Genomic DNA, 16,370 nt, shown 5'->3' with positions numbered 1-16,370 from the left:
ATTGAAAATCCAAACTTTTGCATCTGTAGGACTTTTTTACAAAAGAAAAGCTGATTTCTGTCTCTGCAGGTGATGATTCAAATTTCAAAAGCTTTTGTATCAGTCTTCAGATACTGAGGTGGACTTTGTTTAATTTTTGTAAAACTCTTTTAGCAATAAACTCAACTGTTGTAACCAATCTGTTGTTATTTTTCCAGGTTTCACTAAATGGTACACAGTTTACAGACAGTTCTGTTGGATCAGAATTCACAGGTGTTTCTCAGGTATGTGCAGTCAAATTTTGTTGGGTATATATAAAAGCAGAATTATTTACTAATGGGAGAAGATACTAAGCAGTATTAAAGATACTAAATCAAACTCTTCAAAAAAATGCTGTGTGAGATTGGGATGTTGGTAATTGAAATCAATTTGTGATTATCTCCTATTTAAGTTTTAAAAAACAATGGAATCTCTTTTTTTTAAGTAAAATTTTGTTACAGAATGCTTGAAATTGGACTTGGATGTTAAAAAAATCTATGCAGTTTTATGGTAATAAAGTTATTCTTGGAAATAAATCTAAATACATAGCAGAGATGCAGTTATTTCTGTTCCAACTTGTCCTACTTCCAGCTTTCATTTATGAATGTTATATCTGAACATGTTTCAGAGATAAAGTGAGCCTAGGTGTTTTCTTGCAGAGATGCATCCCACATTTTTTGAAGCTTGACTAGTGGAAAAATATCCTGCTTTTCACAAAATGTGCACTTTGCTCTGATGGCACTGAAGAGACATACAAATGTGACCTAATTGCAAGCTCTCCTAATGCAGCAAGAGTTTGCTGCTCATGTTGAAATGGTGACATGAACACTCACTGCATTCATCATGCTTTAAATAAATAAGAAACTGCAATTTATTGCTATATTTTAGTAGGATGGAGTCATAACAGGTATCAGAGATGCTTGTGGTCTAGATTTTGTTGACGTTTCAGTTTTGATTCTTGATTTGCATTGTGCTCTAGGAACCAAGGGCTTTAATTTGAGATTCACACCTGTTGTAAATGTAAATGTTCACTGAGTGTGGCCATAACAAAGATTGTTGTTCCTGCTGTGTTTGCCATGGCTTTTTAGTGATTGTGGTGCAGCTTTAAGGAAGTTACACACATCTTAACTTCTAGAAGTCCCTGCAGAGTGGCTAAGGTGTGTTTGCCATGACCTTTACATTTGCAAAAGAGTGAGTGTCAGGTTGTCTTAGCTTCTCAACTTTTACATTTTTGTCCTCTTCTTTTCCTGCTTGTTGGAAGATGTCCTGCATAAGATGTTCATAAGGATTTGCCTGCAAAATAGCTATGAAGATGTCATCATTCTGACAGGGACTCACCTAATCTGGCTTCAAAAAAACTTGATTTAAGAAGGAAACATACGGGGCTAAGGGATAAGCAGCCATGGCCTCCTGCAGGGGTTTTAGGCATGAATGAGATCTTCAGTTGGGTGCAGGTCAGCCAAGAGCAATGTCTAACTTGGGAAATCTCTTGGTGCTTGTAGAGCCTATAAAGGAATTGGTCAGTCCTGGCCTTTCAGCTGGCAGAGGGAGTCTTCCTGCATGAGAAGGTTTTCTAAAACCCTGCAGTAGACTACTGGAGAGTTTGTGTTCTTTTTCCTGCCTTAGTGCTTAGGTGCAAATTCCACAAGTGGCAGCAGTGAGCAAAGGTTAGCTGTTCTTAATAAATCTGTTAAATTTCTCATGAATTTTTGAAAGATAGGAGGATATTTATGGAGATGAAATCAGTCTGTCTTTTGGGTTTTATGTTCTAGAATTCTTAATTTTCCTTTCCATATTGCTGAGTCTGTCAGTTTTATAAATGTGAAGAACACAAAAATCAGTGTCTGTAATGCTCTGCTGTTTTTCTTTAGATGTCAGCACTAGAGAATTGATTTGTTGTTGCTGTGAAGACAAGAAGAGAGTGAATTATGGTTTAGCTTGAACTGGTCCTTTGCCCTAAAGAATTGTTCACCTGTGCATATGCAGTTGAGCCTTACAAGATCTTTAAAGCTATATTTTTGTTAGTATTGAGAATAGAGCAGTATCAAGAGCAGTGCTTGAATTACTTAAAATTTGCTTCTTCTTTGAGAAAGAATTAAACTATTTTGATGCTTACATGGAAGGTGTTGTTAATTAAGGCAGAGTTAGCAGTTGTAATAAAATTGGGCAAATCTGTGATTCTGCCATTACATGATATTTTATTCCAGTCATCTGTTATGTCTGATAAAATTGGGTTCTCTTTGTCTTGTGCTGCCTGAGTTGTTTTTGACTATCAGCCTTGGTGAAGAATCAGAATTTCATGGCTGAACCATAGTTTCATGCACAGTAGCATCTTGGAAAATAATTCAGGTTTTGAAGTACCGCTGTCCTTGTAAGCTGCCAAGTCTGCTTGATTCAATAGCTGATAGTGGATTTGAGGACCCTTTTCACTTGTGTTGTTGAAACTGACTTAAACTTTTATTTTGTAATAGGCTTAGCTGAAAGTGATTTTGTTTCAGCTAGTATTATAAAAGGAAGTGTCACAGAGCTTCAAAGTGGAGATATTTTTCTTTTTTATCTGTAAATGGTGACAGTAAAAGTAAATATCCCTTTTTAATTTTACTTGCTGGATTTTTACATCTCGGCCAAAATATTTTAGAGGGAAAGACTGTAGACCATGTTCCTAAATGGGAGTGTATTAATAGTCTGAGTTGTTTGCCTCATGGATATTGAGATTGCTGTGTTTGTTGGGACACTCCAAGTATTCCCTTTTATAGTGACTAATAAAATATGTGTGTTGGTTTTGGGGGGTTTTGTTGTTAGTTTCAAATATCAGAATATGTACTCATATGTACTCTGTGAATAACCAGTTATCTATCAAAACATTTGTTTGTAGACACCATTTACCTTTGGCTTGGGCCAGAGGGCACCATATACAACTGGCGAGCATTGTCTTCTTTGTAGAAGTGAGCGCAAAGATACTTCGCTTTCAGAGAGCGGAATCAAGAATTCCAGCAAAACAGCACTTTCCACATCTCCAAAAGCAAACAACATGCTGCACCTCCCACTGTGGGTGTGTCCAGACTGTAGAAGAACAGTGGAAAAGGAGGAGAGGCACGCTACAATAGAGCAGTCTCTCGTGGTAAGTTCAAGTAGCTCGGTAAACTGAGAAGATGCTGAATTATGGGCTGCATGACACTTTGTGCTGTGGCACCACTGAAGCTGTAAATGCTTGAAAAGCTTTTTAGGTGATTTTGAGTTGGCTTTATATAAAATGAGCAGGGAAGTTTTTCCAAAAGTGAGGAGTTCTGGTTCTGAGTTGAGGAGTTTTAAGTAGAGCAAGGTTTGGATCTGTTTTTTACTGAGATTTTTGCTTTTAGTTCATTGGATCTCAAGCTTTGTCCTTATCCCCTGTACTTAAATACAATTTCTTCTACTTTTACCAACATGACTTTACTCATTGCACTTTTTTCTATTCTGTCTGCGCATAGTGTGTTTTCCTCTCTTTGTGAGGTAAACTGTCAGAATTTTCCTTGTTCTTTCAGTGGACTTCTTGAGTCACTGCACTTGCACTGACACCTTCCTGCAGATTTCTGAGTTTTGCTGTCTTTTCTTTTCCTGCATTTTTTAATAAAGAAGCACAACTTTGCATAGCATGAATGTAACAGTTTCCTAGTCTTGGTAGCACAGCGAGTACCAATTTAATATGCGGTGCTAATATTTCAAGTTGTGAATTCAACCTCGTGTAAGAGCTGTGCTTATTGTTGCAGGAAGATGCTAAGAGTTCATTGACAGGTCCAGCAAAACCTCATTAGAAGCAAACTATGTTATACTGCAGAACCAAGTCTTCGTGACTGACCTGGAAGTCACACACTTGGGATAATTGGAAGTACTGTAGATTGCAGCTGACACCTCCTTGCAGAGAGCTAACAGGCTGTGCACACACCCATAGGCACATACAGGTTTTTATTTCAGTAAATCACTGTGAAGGAAGATTGTGTAGAGGGTGTTGTTAAGCTTGTGTTAAAAGTATAGATAAGGACCTTTTTTGTGAGGAAAACCTAAGAGTATATCACTTGTATACAACTTGTGTTTACAGATAATGTTGCTATTAACAAGGGTGGTAAACTAATCAAAAGAGGTTACATCTGAGGGAATTATAGTGGTGGTATGGTGGTAAACACATCCTAGAGAGTTCAAAGCACAGCAAGACCGAGGCACATTATTGTTCAGTTGAGTCAAATCTTTTAACACATTTAAGCTCTGTTTAAGGAACTAGCAAAGAAAATGAGTGTTCTAGATTTGCAAATAAGGCAGGTTTTGCTTCCTACATGTTTTGTTAACTTACAGATACTCCAGGTGTAAATAAAAATTCAGATTTTTTTTTTAAATTTGGCAACAGTTTTCTTTTTAAAGAAGAATTTTTAAAAGCAGAAAGCAAATAGATTTTCCAAGGTTGGAAGCTTGACTTAAAAAGTCTACACTTAAAAAGTCCTACTATATGAATTAGGTGGCTAGTCAAATTAGAGAAGCCAGCTGGGAAAAAAAGCCAAAATTAGCTTAAAAAAAAATGTTACCAATGACTGCAAGTCAGAATACAGGTGGTTTGCTGTAGGTGTTCCTGTGTTCACATTGCTGCTGCTCTCATTAGCTTGCTTGGTAGCAACGGCATGCAGGTTAGTTCTACATCTTGATCCAGGATTTGGGGCACAGAAAAACCCACCTTCAGTCATAGTACTGATGTGAGAGAGGTTTCTTTCTGGTGCCAGGGAAATGTGGTGGCAGACTTGAGAGGGTGCAGGAGAGAAGTGTGGTGTGTGCTGGGGCTGGAGCACAGAGAAGGGAGAGAAACTGCAGTCAAAAATAGCAGCAGTTTGGGTGAATGGTCTGTGTCATCTGCTGGAATTGAGCAGCACTGTGCACCAGAGATTGCATCCATCTCCAGTGGCAGCAGCTTTCTGACATCCATTGCTCTGAAATACTGTCTGGCTGTTACAAACAAGGAGATTTTATCATTTTTACTAGAAGGGATTGTTAAACTGCGGAAGCCAAACGCACTGTTACATGGAGACTGAAGAGATAGTGCTGGTTTATGATTAAGTGTGGGTGATGCAAGCCTTCCTTTAGCTTAGTTCATTGTTTATGCTGAAGTACATAAAGGTGATAATTATAGCCAGTGTTCTTTGGTCATTAGAAATGAAGCTTTGTTTGTATCTTTGGTCGTCTCTGTTCATCTCTTGCATTTATTAGGCTTCTGAAAGACTAATTCTTTGTGCCTGATTGAGCGTCCTTCCAAAATACATGCAGCACTAACAATTGCCACTTAAATATTTGTCTACCTAATATCATTTCAGACCTTACAAACTGTTTGGGTTATTCTTTTTGTTTTTCAGAGCCAAGATTTCCTTTTGCACATGCCTCTTGGAAACAGTGGATCACAGCAGGAGTCTGTAGGAGGAGGAAGAATAACTGTTGGTGCACAGACAGTGCCTGCTGCAGATCTTAGCAATTCCTCTCCTTCAGACATAGCGTGCAACTGTGAGGCCTGTAATGAACGCAGGTAAGAGCTGAACTGATCCTCAGCAGCACAGAGGTTGTAGTCAGACTTTGGCAGTGTTGTAGCTTGTTTGTAGGTGTGTGCTTAAACTCTTGAAACAGTAATTTCTGGATGTCAGTATTCACCCAGTTTCATCCTTTATTCTAGGCATTTTCAGATGTACTTTTTGTTTTTTGGAATAGTAGGAATCAAAACACTTATGTGATGCATACAAACAGAGGGTAATTATTTTTGTCTTCAAATGCAGAGAAAATTCAGCAGAGCCTGAACGTGAACCTCAGCAGCTACAGAATTACTGGTCTGAAGTCAGATACATGGTCCGGTGTATTTATCGTCAAGCTGGGACCCCTCTGGCAGATGACCAAGACCAATCGTTGGTACCAGATAAAGAAGGAATGAAAGAGCTGGTGGATAGGTATAATACTTCAAAGAGGATTCATTCTATTTTATTCGGGATTTTTCAATACTAGTTTGAATGCATGGGAAGCTATTAAATTCATATACTGTCTGCAATAAGAATATAAATGCATAATTATGAAAGGGTCCCAGAATGTTATTCTTCAAAAGGCCTTATTCATAAGACACTGTTAAGTTTGAATTGCCCCATGTGAAAATCTTACCTTGTGGAACTAGCCTGAATTAGTAGTAGTTAGTGTTGTACCATACTGTGATTGTAATACCTGGAAGAAATTTTATGAAAATAAAGAAAAGTTAGATTGGACACTGATCACTAGATGAGGCAGATTCCAATTTCATTCTTATTTTAGAAGTCATAATTGTAGCTTTTTAAGGTGTTGAAGTGAAAATGGGCTTAATGAGATCCTCAGTGGAGAGTTTTGTGCTTTTTAGAATAGTGGGGCAAACCCTGAAGGGCTCCAGTAGGATCATCTCAGTTTCTCTCTAACTCCATGTGTGGTCAAGGAGTTTTTGTTCTCCTTGGTTCCATATATGTTTAATATACCGAGATCTGAGTAGTCTCACTTGATCTGTAGTTCTCAATTTCTAGTTGAACCTAAATTCTGATGAGGTAAAGACACATTTGAAAGAGAAATTCATCTAGCCCTGCTCTTAATATGACTGTACACCTGAACTGGCTTTAGTAGATAATTAAATAAGCATATTGCACTTTGTTTATATAAAATCTGTTTGGTTTCATACATGAGTTGTGTACAAGCAGAGCAATATAATGTCCCTCCCTATTAGTCACACTTCGTTTATTCGAGTGATCAAAACATGCAATATAGGCTTGGAAATCAAATATGTTTAAATGTTGCATAGTGTGTTGTAATTAAAACTGAATCACAGCTGAAGTGGTTATTGATGTTATGCATCTCCTTAATGGAAAAATTTTGGAAATCAGAACATAATAGTGTGTAACTTGCTTACGTACTCAGTAGCTTTCATTACTCAGAACTGTTTTTCACTTTTGAGAGAGATTATTAACAATACAAAGACAGAAGCAGGATTTCAAAGAAGCAATCCTTAAATGCCAGTTGGATTATTTTTCACTTGAGTTTCTTATGGTCTGTAAAAGGAAAAATAAAAAAGGATACAGTTTGGGCAGGCACCAGTGTGTCCAGTCTCTATTGCTAGTGTCATGCAGAATTTTTTTATGAAGCTGGTCAATGTAGGTATTGAATGCATTTTTAAAATACCTTCCATTTAGGTAGGATGCAGAAGACCATGCTGTGGTTGAGTAACTCTGTTTAAAAGGCAGAAATTCCCACTTCCATGCTTGGCTCTTGTTAGACACAGCTGGCAAAAAAATGGAGTGTCTGGTTGTTTTTGTTGGAATAAGTAGTGGTGCCAGCTAATGTTCCTATTGTATGTTGGAATACTTGATGGCAGTATGATAGAACTGTTTTGTGAGTGCTGAGGGAAAAGCATGGATTAGATAGCTGCAGACTTCTATTCATCTAACTCTTAAGTACTTACCCCATTCATTTCTCCCTGTGCTGTAAAAAACCCAAAGCATTATGTGCATGCTTAAACTCCATGCACAGAAATTTAGAGTGAAATTGGATTATTTTAAGTGGTTCAAAGCAGCCATCATGTTCAGTTTTCTTCTGTAGGCACTAATTTGTCACATGTTAAGAACATCATGGAGAAATTGTGAAGAAGCTTATCTGAATAGTCTGGGTGCCTGCAGGGTTGGATGCAAATGGAGTTAAGATTTTGAGCTCACAAGTTGAAGTGAAATTTTAAATCCTAAATAATTTTACTCCTCAGGTGTGCAGGCATCCTATTCCTTAAGGTACACAGGAGCTCAGTCCCATATGTGTACAAGTAGGGGACTGGACTGTGTTCTCTGAGATTTAACGTAGTTCTCTAAACCTGAGCCACTGAGGTTATTTTTTATGAGGATAATGGTAACTGGTAAATACTCCTGGGAAAATGAAAGCTGTTGATTACATGCTCTTTTTTTTTTTTTTCTTTTCTGTCACAAATATTGTAAAACTAAAGGCTTTGTGAAAGAGATCCATACCAGCTTTACCAACGGTTGGAGCAGCAGGCTCGGGAATACGTGCTGGAAATGAAGGTTCGCCTGCTCAGACACCTGTCCCTGGGATCCAAGGTTGCATCGACCTTAGCCACAGAGGGGCCCCCCCAGGCCCAGCAGTTCATCTCCCTCCTGCTTGAGGAGTACAGTGCACTCTGCCAGGCGGCCTGTACAATCAGCGCCTTCCTAGTTACTCTGGTAAGACCGAAAAAACAGCTTTGTGCTCCTGCTTGCCAGGGCTGATGCTGGCAGAGTTATTTCTGGGCTCTTTCAGGTGTCTTCTCTGGTTGTGTTCATCATTAGAGACAGGGAGCTTCTGAAAATGCAGTTAAATATTCAGAAGTGTGAAGTAGGCATCTCTTATATATCTTATATATACAGGCTTGATGTAATTTTTTTTGTTCATAAAGAAAAAGGTGGAATGTTGTTTGTGGACTTACTCTGAAACAGATCTTTAAGCAGATTTACAAATATTAGATATGTGATGCATACAAACATTAGACAAACAAATATTAGATATCCTAATGTGGAAAACTCTTCTCTGGTAATCTTTAATGGTAGCTTCACAACCATGATTAAGTGACACCAACTTCTGTGTGTAGCACTAACTTAAATTGTTTCCATATATTCTGAGGCAACACAATCTCTTCAAGTAGCCACCCTGGATTTTGAGTGAAAACTTTTCATTCACAGTCTAGGATGGCTACTTGAAGACATTGTGTTGCCTCAGCCTCAATCTGCTATGTAACTTATTATTTCTAAGGTTCTAGCTTTAACGCTTTTTTTGCCAACTGATTGTGATGTTTGATTTAGGATTACATTTTTGGCTATAAAATAGGCAATAGCCTTAAAAATTTCTTCTTGAGTAACTGTCCATCGGGTGAGTAATACCATAATCAAATTCTGTAATTCTATTTGTTTAAGGTCTTAGAAGACTGTTAATCCTGTTTTGTTATTAATCCTTTCTTGTGCATCCTATGTTAATGTTGTCATCCTGCCCATTCGTTTTCTTGTGTAAGCTTTGTGCAAGGATTAAAGAAAAAGGTGGCAAAAATGGAGAATTTGGATTTTATTGCCAGTTAGGTGCAAGTGGCAGTCTGAAAGGGTAAAGAGAGGAAAAAACAGATGGAGCATACACTGTGATGGCCCCAGGTGAGGATATAAAGTGGAGAGGAGGCAGAGTTTCATTACTGAAGTAGGGCTGTCAATAAAATTAAATTGGCAAAGCAGGAAGATGTTTCTTCTAAGAAACTTGATCATATCTGATGGGGATTTTTGTTGTCTATGCTCTGTATTTGCTGTTGTCTCTATTATGTTTCTCAGCTTTATCACTTAGATACAGACATGAGGTCACTGCTATCTCCTGTTTATTGGCTGCTTTTAACAGTCAATTTTCTAACAAAGTGCTTGAGAGAAGGTTGCTCTTGAGGTTGGTTTGCATTGCAGCTGGTTCAGCTGTAAAGCAAATGGTTTGCAGTGCACCTCAGCTTTCTCAAAGTGGCTCTGCCAATAATGAACCCTTTAATGCCAGAATTACACAGCTGATCAGAAAATAACCACTGTATACCTTTTTCCTGGCAATTACTGTGAACTAGTAGTTATGAAAGCCAGTAGGTATGGGAGATGGAAATCATAGCCATGGGAAAACAGAAGATGCTTGAACTCCCTAGTCAACCCCTTTCCTGACAAAATTTAAAGTAAAATAAAATTCTTCTCCTCTTTTAAAGAATGAAGCATAAGAAAACAGAAAATATGCCATATTTTCTTGTCTTTTTCCTTCTGTAGCCCAGTCAGTACTGAAAACATCTTTTTACTAAGCTATGGCCTTGAGAAACTGAAATGTGAGAGTGTAGGATACTGTCTCTTGTCATACATTTCTTAGCTTTATTAAATAACCCATTTGTTAAATTGAGTAGTACGTCACAGCTTGCAGTACAGGTAGTAGGGTCACTAGTTTTTTCAGTGTACATGGATATTTCTTCTGAAGATACCAGTACACTATGGAAAAATGAATCTTTTCAGCTAAAATACATAACAGGCAGCCAAGATCTCTGAACTTGGTGCTGCCTTCCTTTTAAGGATGAAAGCTTTGCATGTAGTGTACTGTATAAAGGCATCTAATGCCTTGAACCTCCCACCTGTGAGAAACTGATTTCTTGATGAAATTGTGAATAGTTGTCCTGCCTTTCAAAGGAATTCATCTGACTTCAATAGCAGGAACTAAAGCTTTGTGCCCCAACAATGCAGGGAATGACAGATTATACTGACAACAATTTGCAAGGACTCTGGTCAGTACAGAAGGGCCCTCAAGTACACAGCATACAGACTAGAGAAGAAAACTTTCCTGATGTTTCTTTGTGAGAAATACCACAATCTGCACAAACTGGTACACAGGAGTTTGTAGATAAGTGTTTATTGCTTAGTTCACAGCATATATAGAAATTCCTTGAGAAGTCAGCCTCAGTGAACCTTGAGAAATTATTAGCATTTTATAGAAATTTAAAATATTTTGAAGACATAATACTTAAAATGAGAAAGTACATGTGTCTTGTGCAACTCATAAAACCTCACCACTCACCCTTCTTAATAATAATACTTTGAACTTAATTGGTTTTTTTTAATGATGGTAGTCTTGTCTTCAGGTCTGATATAAATATGTTTGGTTGGTTTATTTTTTGACCCAGTGCTATTAAAAAAACTTTAAAATTCCAGAGTATAATGGTGCTTCCGGGTGCTTGGGGTTGTAGTACTTAAGGCCTACTTGCTGACCTGAGAATCAAAATGCTTGCATTTAATTCTGCTGTGTGATTGAGTCCTGGTATAGAAAACCTGCGTAATGCTGGCTGTATGTAGGAAAACTGGCTGCCTTGAAATGTATATTATACATGTTTTGAATTCTTGTGTTTTAATGATAATAGTTTTAAGGTTTACTTCTTGAAATTGCATACAATTATGTGTTAAATAACGTCAAATACAAGAATATTCTGCTTACTGGAGAAGTAAGTTGTTGGTCTCTTCTGTTTAGAGAACAGTCATTCTTTAAGCTGTAGTTGAGGAGAACTGTTTATTTGATTTTATGTCAGTTTTGAATAAAGATTATAGGTGTATATGTCTTTTACTAGATAAGTTCAAAAAACTTATCTAGTAAATAAATTTTTTGCAAGAAAACCTGAGAATTATGGGTTCAGATCATAAAATGCATCTTTTGATGCAGAGATGAAAGAGAACTTTGAATAATGTAGACTGATTTTTTAAAATTATTTTTTTCCTTAAATTCATGACAATTTAGAAAGACTGATGCTATGGTTATTTAAGTCATTAAAAATTGCTTCAGTTCTGAGGGTTTGGGTTTTAAAACTGCATAAGATCTGAGCTGGTTCATACAGCCTGTAGGTTGGAAATTAGACTTTTTAAAAAAATCTTGCCTTGTACTGAATTTTGGGTTTTTTTTCCTTAACCCTGGTTTATTTCTGATTGTTTTATCATTATAGGAAAATGAACATTTGAAGAAATTTCAGGTGACATGGGAATTGCACAACAAGCATCTGTTTGAAAATTTGGTATTTTCTGAGCCACTCCTGCAGAATAGCTTGCCAACGCTGGTGTCACAGCTAAGGTAGAGTTTAACTTTTGTTTTGTGGTTTCAAGAAGAGATGAAAACCCATGTTTGTAACCACAGCATTAAAAAAAATATGCTGCTGCAATTGAATTGGTAAAAATCTTTGTGGATCTCTCTTGAAAACAGTGTTGATTGATCAGGCTGCTGTCATAACTTGCTTGTCAGAAGAGTTACAACCCTAATTTGCTTAGTTGTAGGTTACCCAGTAAAATGACAGCATCCAGTGTAAATACTGATGGTATGACTGAGTAGTACTTTTTTCAGTTATCTGGCATTGCTGCTGTTTCTACAGCTCTACAAGCAAATTAAATCCTCATTACCTTCTGCTTCCCATAGTGCACAGAACGGAATTTGGAATTTTAAGCATCTTCTCACTGGAGAAACCCCCTTGCTGTATGCTTGTAGGTCTCATGCTTTAAAGCTCCTGAGGCATTAAATCGTGTATTTTCTTAGTAGGGTTGCTCTGATTGAAATTTGTGTACTGCCAAAGTGTTTGGGTTTTCTAGGAAAGAGGTCTTAATAGAAATTTTCTTTACCCTAAGTCTGAACATTTTTAACATACAGTCATGGGTGGTTCATGTTGACCTCTCAGTCTTGTCTGTGATGAGGACACATATTTGATCTGTGTACATCATGTCTTGTCTTGGGTAATTTTTCATGGTGCAAGAGCAGTTTGACTAATTCTGCTACAAGAGATGTTGTGCACAGTGAATCAAAAAATTTCTTTTGAGTCCTTCTTTTGCTGGTAGATACCAGAAAGGAAAAAAGAAGAGACAAAAAAACTGAATTGTTGCCAGGCTCAGCAAGAAGTCTAAGGTCCCTCATAAGTTACCTGATTTGTTTAGATGGAACTGGGTTGATATTGAAAGCCTTTATCTCCCTGCCCCAACAGCTGATTTTGTTGCTGTGTTCAGCAGCATGTTAATTGTGTATTTTTCCAGTGATCTGTGCCTTCTTTTTCTGTGACTATCCTTCATCATGTCCATGCTTTTTGACAAGGTCTCTCTGTACCTCTTTACTCCAGCAGTCCTGACTATATAAAAGTATTTGTATTGCCTTTATCTGCAGAGCTGAGAATGCTCTTTGTGAGCTTTATGGTTATTTCTTAACAGAAGCATTTTTCGTTTCCTGTACTTGTTCTGTGCTACTGCAGTTAAAGTCAGAGCAACTGACTTTAAGTCAGAAGTTGTATTTCTGCTGTCACTGTGGTGACAGCCATCTTCAAAGCTTACAAATATGATGAAATCAGAATCTCTTCCTGCAGGACTTTGTTTTCCAGTGCATTTGTGTTTTCTAGGTAGTTTATGTGAAACATCCTTGAACTTATGGTTTTGCCTAGTTTGGTTGACATGAATAATTTTTGACAGGAAAGGTTCAGCACAAGCTTCCCATTTCTAGGTTATTTAGTGTCTGTCTTGTTTTTCTTTGATAAACATAGATTTTGTTTGTGTTCATGATCTCTCAGGATTTTATTGTTGAGTTCTCTGTATCTTGAAGTGACAGAATTAGATTTCTCTGGGAAGGATATGTTTCTTCCTTCCATTAGAAATGAGTGGAGAAATGTTCCATCACAGAAGCCTCACATGGAAAAACAGGGATCAGCCTAGTCCTCTGGGCATTTGGTGAACAGAGAATCACTTATGTGCAGTAGAGAAAGTATTGCCAGAGTTCCTTTACAAAGAGCATTGGCCTCATTATTTTCCCTTTCTGAAGAGAAATGTGAAATGGCATTTTGACATCTCAGCTTCGCTTAGATTTTGGGTGTTCGTCCTTTCTTTCATCCTTTGCTTAAATCACTAAATTTTTCATGTAGTTGGTGTTCTGTGGTTCGTTCCAAGGACGCTTATCAGATGTCAGACTAGAAAAGGTGTTCACATAGTGAGGTTTGAACAGCAGCTCTGTGGGGATGGAGTTTGCTTAGCTGATACAAGATCAGCTGTGTCAGTATTGCACAGCTGACAGGGGACATCTGCTGGGGTAAACTACCTGGGCCTTCATGTGCTGTGTCTTGTTTGGCTACATCTGTGGCTTGTTAGGAGGCAGTTCAGCTGCACAGTCTGCAGACCAGCTGTAAGGGCAGTCTATGGCTTGGCAAGAGTTAATTATTCAGCAGGGCTTTTGGGTCAAACACAGCAGCTCATAAGGATGTATTTTCATAATGAGTGTTTGAGGAAATCCAGTTCTTCCAAAGGTGAGTGATAAAGGTGTCAATATGAAGAGTTTCTTAGAGGTTAAATAATATTGATTGGGTTAAGGTGCCTCTAATTACATGCAGCCTCTGATGTGCCCTCTGAATTCACCACGCTGCTTTATTGGGATGTGGTGACCAATGAAGTGACCAGTGTCTGGGGCTTCTCTGTCCCCTTTGCTTTTCCAGCATGGGATGGGACAGTGGTTAGGATATTTGCAGAGCTTTGGTTAAATGCCATTGTCCAAAAAAATTGTGTTCCTGATCAAAATATGTAGGCATACAGTTTGTCAACAGGTATGGCTTGAAAGTCTCAGTTACTTTGAAGTGAGCAATTCTTGTTAAATTTTATGTATGTGTTATCCTTTTTATTACTTTTGTTTGTACTGCAGTTGAGGAACTTGTTGCACCTCTGTTAAGAGGATTGAAATGTTAACTAAATTGTTACTTTATACTTGCCTTGGGGGTGAAAGTATGTTTACTAGGATCATGTTACCTTTACTCAGAGTCACAATAAAAAATTAAAGTGTAAATGCTATTGCATTGTTACTACGAATTTTTTTAATTGAGTTCTTTTTCTTCTAACTTGAGCATATTTTAAAAATTATTTCATGTACAACTGCTGTGTGAAAGAGTAGTACTAGTCAGGAGCAGTAATGATAACAAATTACTGAATTTTGTATAGTAGGGATCTGATTTTCACATAGTTACATAAAACTAGAAACAAAGGTTCCAAAAAAAGTAGTAAATTGTGGTCTAGTAACAGGAGTTGACAGTGTTTATATTAATAGTAAGGAAGTGTTATAGCATGAAGACCCTGTATCCACTGAAACTTCTTTTTGTACTGTTCAACCCACGGACAGCCCAGGTTTTAATGTGCAGAGTTGCTTGTGCACCCTTCTTAAGTGGTTGTGTTGCAGGTTCTGGGCAAAACCAACAAAACAAATTTTAATTTACTGACAAGTTCACACTATCAGCTGTAACTTGGTGCTTACTGAGTTGTCTGTTTGCTCAGCTCTCCATTGTGCTTAATTGCCAAGTTAAGGGGTTAGTTCTTTGCCAGGTGACAGCAGGACTGTGTGGCTCCGAGGTTGGGTTGACATCCTATTGCAATGAAAATCTATAACCTCTCTGAAATGCTGGAACTGGGCTTAAATATCACATTTTGTGTTGCTTCAATTTTCTTTTTTTTGCTACTGGCTTTGATTGCTACACAACCTTTGTGACTAATTAATTATCACACAGCTTCTCTTTAATTACTGAGTAAAAAAATGTTGAAAAGCTTCAGTTTATTTATGTCACTTGACATTACAATTCAGTGTGGTTTAAACACATGTTATTGAGTAGAATTTTGTCTTTTATTATTTGTCAAGTCAGTGTAATGAGAGTTGGCATATTTGCATAAGAAACATTATGCTGTGCAAAATGCGGCAGCAGGAAGGGAGGTAAGTGTGTCTCCTATTTCTGGGGCTCCTCACAGACACATTCAGCAGTGAGTGGCATCCCCATGTTGTGTACCCCATGCTGCTCAAGTGGTAGTAGATAACTGCTTGTATCTCACTTGCCTCATTCTACTGCACATTTCCCACCTGGAACTCCAACTCGTCTGGTATTCTTTTTGGCATTGGTCATGAGAGTTCTGCCTGACAAGCTTCTGGCTTTATTTTTATTATGTAGTTCTGCAGTGGATAGTCAACATGTATATTTAGCCCATAGAATTTGGAAGGATAAATATATCAAGCAACCAAATTTGAACAAATAGGTTTGTCATCTGGTTGCTCATGGGAAAGAGGCTCTAGCAATGTGGCACTTCCCACATTCTTGCTATTGTTGGTTACAGAAGATTGGAATAAGCAGGGTTTGGGTATTTTTTGAAAAACTACTAAAAATACTCAATTTTTGGGATACAAGCAACTCTGTGGGCCTAGGTGTGTCAACAATCACATTTTCACATTGTTTTTGGCTGGCAGATCTTAAAAGTGTGATTCTTCAGTGAAATGTCTCTTGTGTAACAAGTGCTGTTTGAACTTTCAGGCTTGGAACAACCCACGATTCCTGTAGTGAAGATATGTACAGTACCTTGCTACAAAGGTATCATCAACTGGAACAGGAAATGGGCCAAGTTGCTGAAGCATGGCTTGAATGCCAGAAAAGAATAGATGATTATGTTGATGAACAGGTAAGAGTCATGCAAAAAGTCTCAAGAATATGTAGGGAGCAGTCCATGCAGGACTGTGCCCTCAGTGAAGAATAACTTGGGTATTTTTATCTAGGGCTTTGAAGCAACAAAATGTAACTTTTTTCATTCATGTAAGTCATTCACAATAGAAAAGCATGAACTTTAAATACTTAGTGGTGTACAATGACATATTCAAATTGCTGACTGTTGTGTTCTTGTTTAGAGATGGTCTTTGAGCATTTTATAAATATGTTAGCCAGTAAATGAGCCATAGGAAATAAAATAACCTGTTCCACAAAACCCCCTAAGCTTTCAAAATAATAACTGCAT

At 37.7% G+C, this 16,370-nt stretch overlaps 1 protein-coding gene across 2 annotated transcripts in view; it reads left to right on the top strand.

Moving 5' to 3' along the window:
* The window catches only part of FAM193A (family with sequence similarity 193 member A), a 77,338-nt gene that overhangs the window by 31,441 nt on the left and 29,527 nt on the right, over positions 1-16,370 (top strand). For both annotated transcript variants that reach the window (XM_074541654.1, XM_074541653.1), the window contains exons 2-8: positions 198-263; positions 2,894-3,139; positions 5,391-5,557; positions 5,802-5,969; positions 8,018-8,252; positions 11,546-11,670; positions 15,896-16,040. In XM_074541654.1, coding sequence (XP_074397755.1) covers positions 198-263; positions 2,894-3,139; positions 5,391-5,557; positions 5,802-5,969; positions 8,018-8,252; positions 11,546-11,670; positions 15,896-16,040 — 1,152 coding nt within the window. The remainder of the gene's footprint in view (positions 1-197; positions 264-2,893; positions 3,140-5,390; positions 5,558-5,801; positions 5,970-8,017; positions 8,253-11,545; positions 11,671-15,895; positions 16,041-16,370) is intronic.

Source organism: Zonotrichia albicollis, chromosome 5 (genome assembly GCF_047830755.1).
Source record: "Zonotrichia albicollis isolate bZonAlb1 chromosome 5, bZonAlb1.hap1, whole genome shotgun sequence".
Lineage (NCBI taxonomy): Eukaryota > Metazoa > Chordata > Aves > Passeriformes > Passerellidae > Zonotrichia > Zonotrichia albicollis.
The sequence above is the reverse complement of the archived record's forward strand: the minus strand, read 5'-3'. Positions and strand labels throughout refer to the sequence as shown.